The 2,088-nt window shown below is 37.3% G+C and overlaps 1 protein-coding gene across 1 annotated transcript in view; it reads left to right on the top strand.

Annotated features, from left to right (window-relative positions):
• BTG4 (BTG anti-proliferation factor 4) overlaps window positions 1–2,088 on the top strand; it is a 14,379-nt gene that overhangs the window by 10,025 nt on the left and 2,266 nt on the right. The window contains exon 2 of the mRNA XM_019653626.1: window positions 1,573–1,771. Coding sequence (XP_019509171.1) covers window positions 1,599–1,771 — 173 coding nt within the window. The 5' untranslated portion in view covers window positions 1,573–1,598. The remainder of the gene's footprint in view (window positions 1–1,572; window positions 1,772–2,088) is intronic.

The raw sequence follows: 2,088 nt of genomic DNA, 5'->3' as shown, positions 1-2,088 counted from the left end.
GGGGCAGGGCGGGGCAGTCCTACTCTGTTCTGGAATGGCAGAGAACACCTGGAGCATTGTGTGTGATTCCGGGCTCCACACTTTAAAAGAGCGTTACTGACACACCTGAAACTCAGCCCACGGTGAGTGCTCAGCATGGTGAAGTGTCCGAGTAAAGAGGAGACTCAGAGAAGGTTGAATAGTATTTGAAGTGCCTTTGTGTAGTGAAGGATTAGATATAATCCATATGTTTCCAGAGGGAAAAACTAGGCTGCACATGTAGAGAATAAAGGAGGTGGATTTGGTTCCTCATAGGGAGGAAGGGCTGCCTGGTGTTTGCAGCTTTTTAGAAATAAAATGAGCTTCCTTGTAAGAGAATGAATTCTTTTTTATTGTTGAAGAACCTGAATGACCACTTATCGTGGGTGTCAAACACTTACATGTTAGGTGTGGTGGTTCTTAATTTTAGTGGGTATAAGAATCACCTGGGGAGCTTGTTAAATACTGATTTCCAGGCCTCACTTTTAGAAGGATTGACTCAGTAGATCTGGGATAATATCCAAGAATATGCATTTTTAACCAACAGCCTGGTGGGTCCAAACCAGGTGGTCAGTGACCCACCCTTAGATAAACTCTGAAATCTCTTCTACTTATTTTGAAAATAAACATTTAGTAAAAAATGTGTTTCGTCAACATAATGACTATTCAAAGAAAGTTGTCTTAAGTTTTACAAAAGATTCAAGACAAAATTCTTTATATATTGACAGTTACAATTAGAGATGAAATTATTGGAAAGTAGGATATGGAAGAAGAAGGCTTGCTTCTCAATCTCTGTCAAAAAGACAGGACTTTAATAGTAAAACGGAAGATATAAATCCAGTTTCAAAATCTTTAAACACCTTAAAGAACCCACTCTACATATGCCAAGGGGCAATCTCACATGGACCTAGAAAAAGCAATCTGATTATCCTAAAAGGCAGCGCCTGTGTAAGGTTAACATCTACCAGGGTTTGGGACTCAGGCTTATATAAATTTCAGCCTAAAACTAACAAACAGGTGTGGTTGAGAATTGGAAATTTAAAGCATAGTTGGTCTTCTAGCTCTGGCCCACTTTTTGTTGGGGCTAAAGAGTTTTTGCTGGCAAGTATAATATGTTTGATTCATCTTAACTTTTACCTAAAGCATGCAACCCAAGAGCCACAATTTAGAATGATGCTGTATCCTGAAATGCTTTTGTTCTCCGCAAATGCATTTTTAAACAGTGGTGCTTGGTGTAATTACTGTCTTATATCAGGACTTTTAAAATGTAAGTTGCATAATGATGTTTCATTTGTTTCTTAAGTGTATTAAAGTTTTTAAAAATATGCTTTTTTTCCTTTGAAAATCGTTAAAAACGGGCTCATTGAGGAACTGGTATTCTTGGCTGTTTTGGTGATTGATACTATTGATGTGCTTATTTAGTTAATTAAGGACTAGCAAACGATTTTTGTTTTAAATTTAAGGTTTATAAAATTTCCAAATGGCAATTACATGTTGATAAATTAGACCCTTGTTTCTTTTTAATTTCTCCTTGCTTCCTTTTAATGGATGCAGACCTCCTCATAGAGTTTTCTTGAATCATGAGAGATGAAATTGCAACAACAGTTTTCTTTGTCACAAGATTGGTGAAAAAACATGGTAAATTGAGTAAACAGCAAATAGAAAACTTTGCAGAACAGCTGATGACTATCTTGTTTGAAACATACAGAAGTCACTGGCACTCGGATTGCCCTTCTAAAGGGCAAGCCTTCAGGTGAGAGCTAGTATGTAGTGTGGCAAAGGGAAGTAACAACCAAGTAATAACCACAGGCAATGATTTTGTTGGCAGTCTATCAGTAATGAAAGTTTTATGGGCTTACATTTATTTGTTTGAACATGGGCTTGAAAGAAAGAGATGCAGTAGGTGACAGCATGGTTGAAAATTAAAGAACAAACCCCCTTATGTGAGGTGGATTAAACAATTTCTAACTTGTGTTTACCATGAAAGATATGCAATGAACATTCAGTGAACTAACTGTGTGGCTTAGTGATGCAACCCACATTCTGAGGTGCTGGAGAAAAGTTGAGGAT

Source organism: Hipposideros armiger, unplaced genomic scaffold (genome assembly GCF_001890085.2).
Source record: "Hipposideros armiger isolate ML-2016 unplaced genomic scaffold, ASM189008v1 scaffold_204, whole genome shotgun sequence".
Taxonomy (NCBI): domain Eukaryota; kingdom Metazoa; phylum Chordata; class Mammalia; order Chiroptera; family Hipposideridae; genus Hipposideros; species Hipposideros armiger.
The sequence above is the reverse complement of the archived record's forward strand: the minus strand, read 5'-3'. Positions and strand labels throughout refer to the sequence as shown.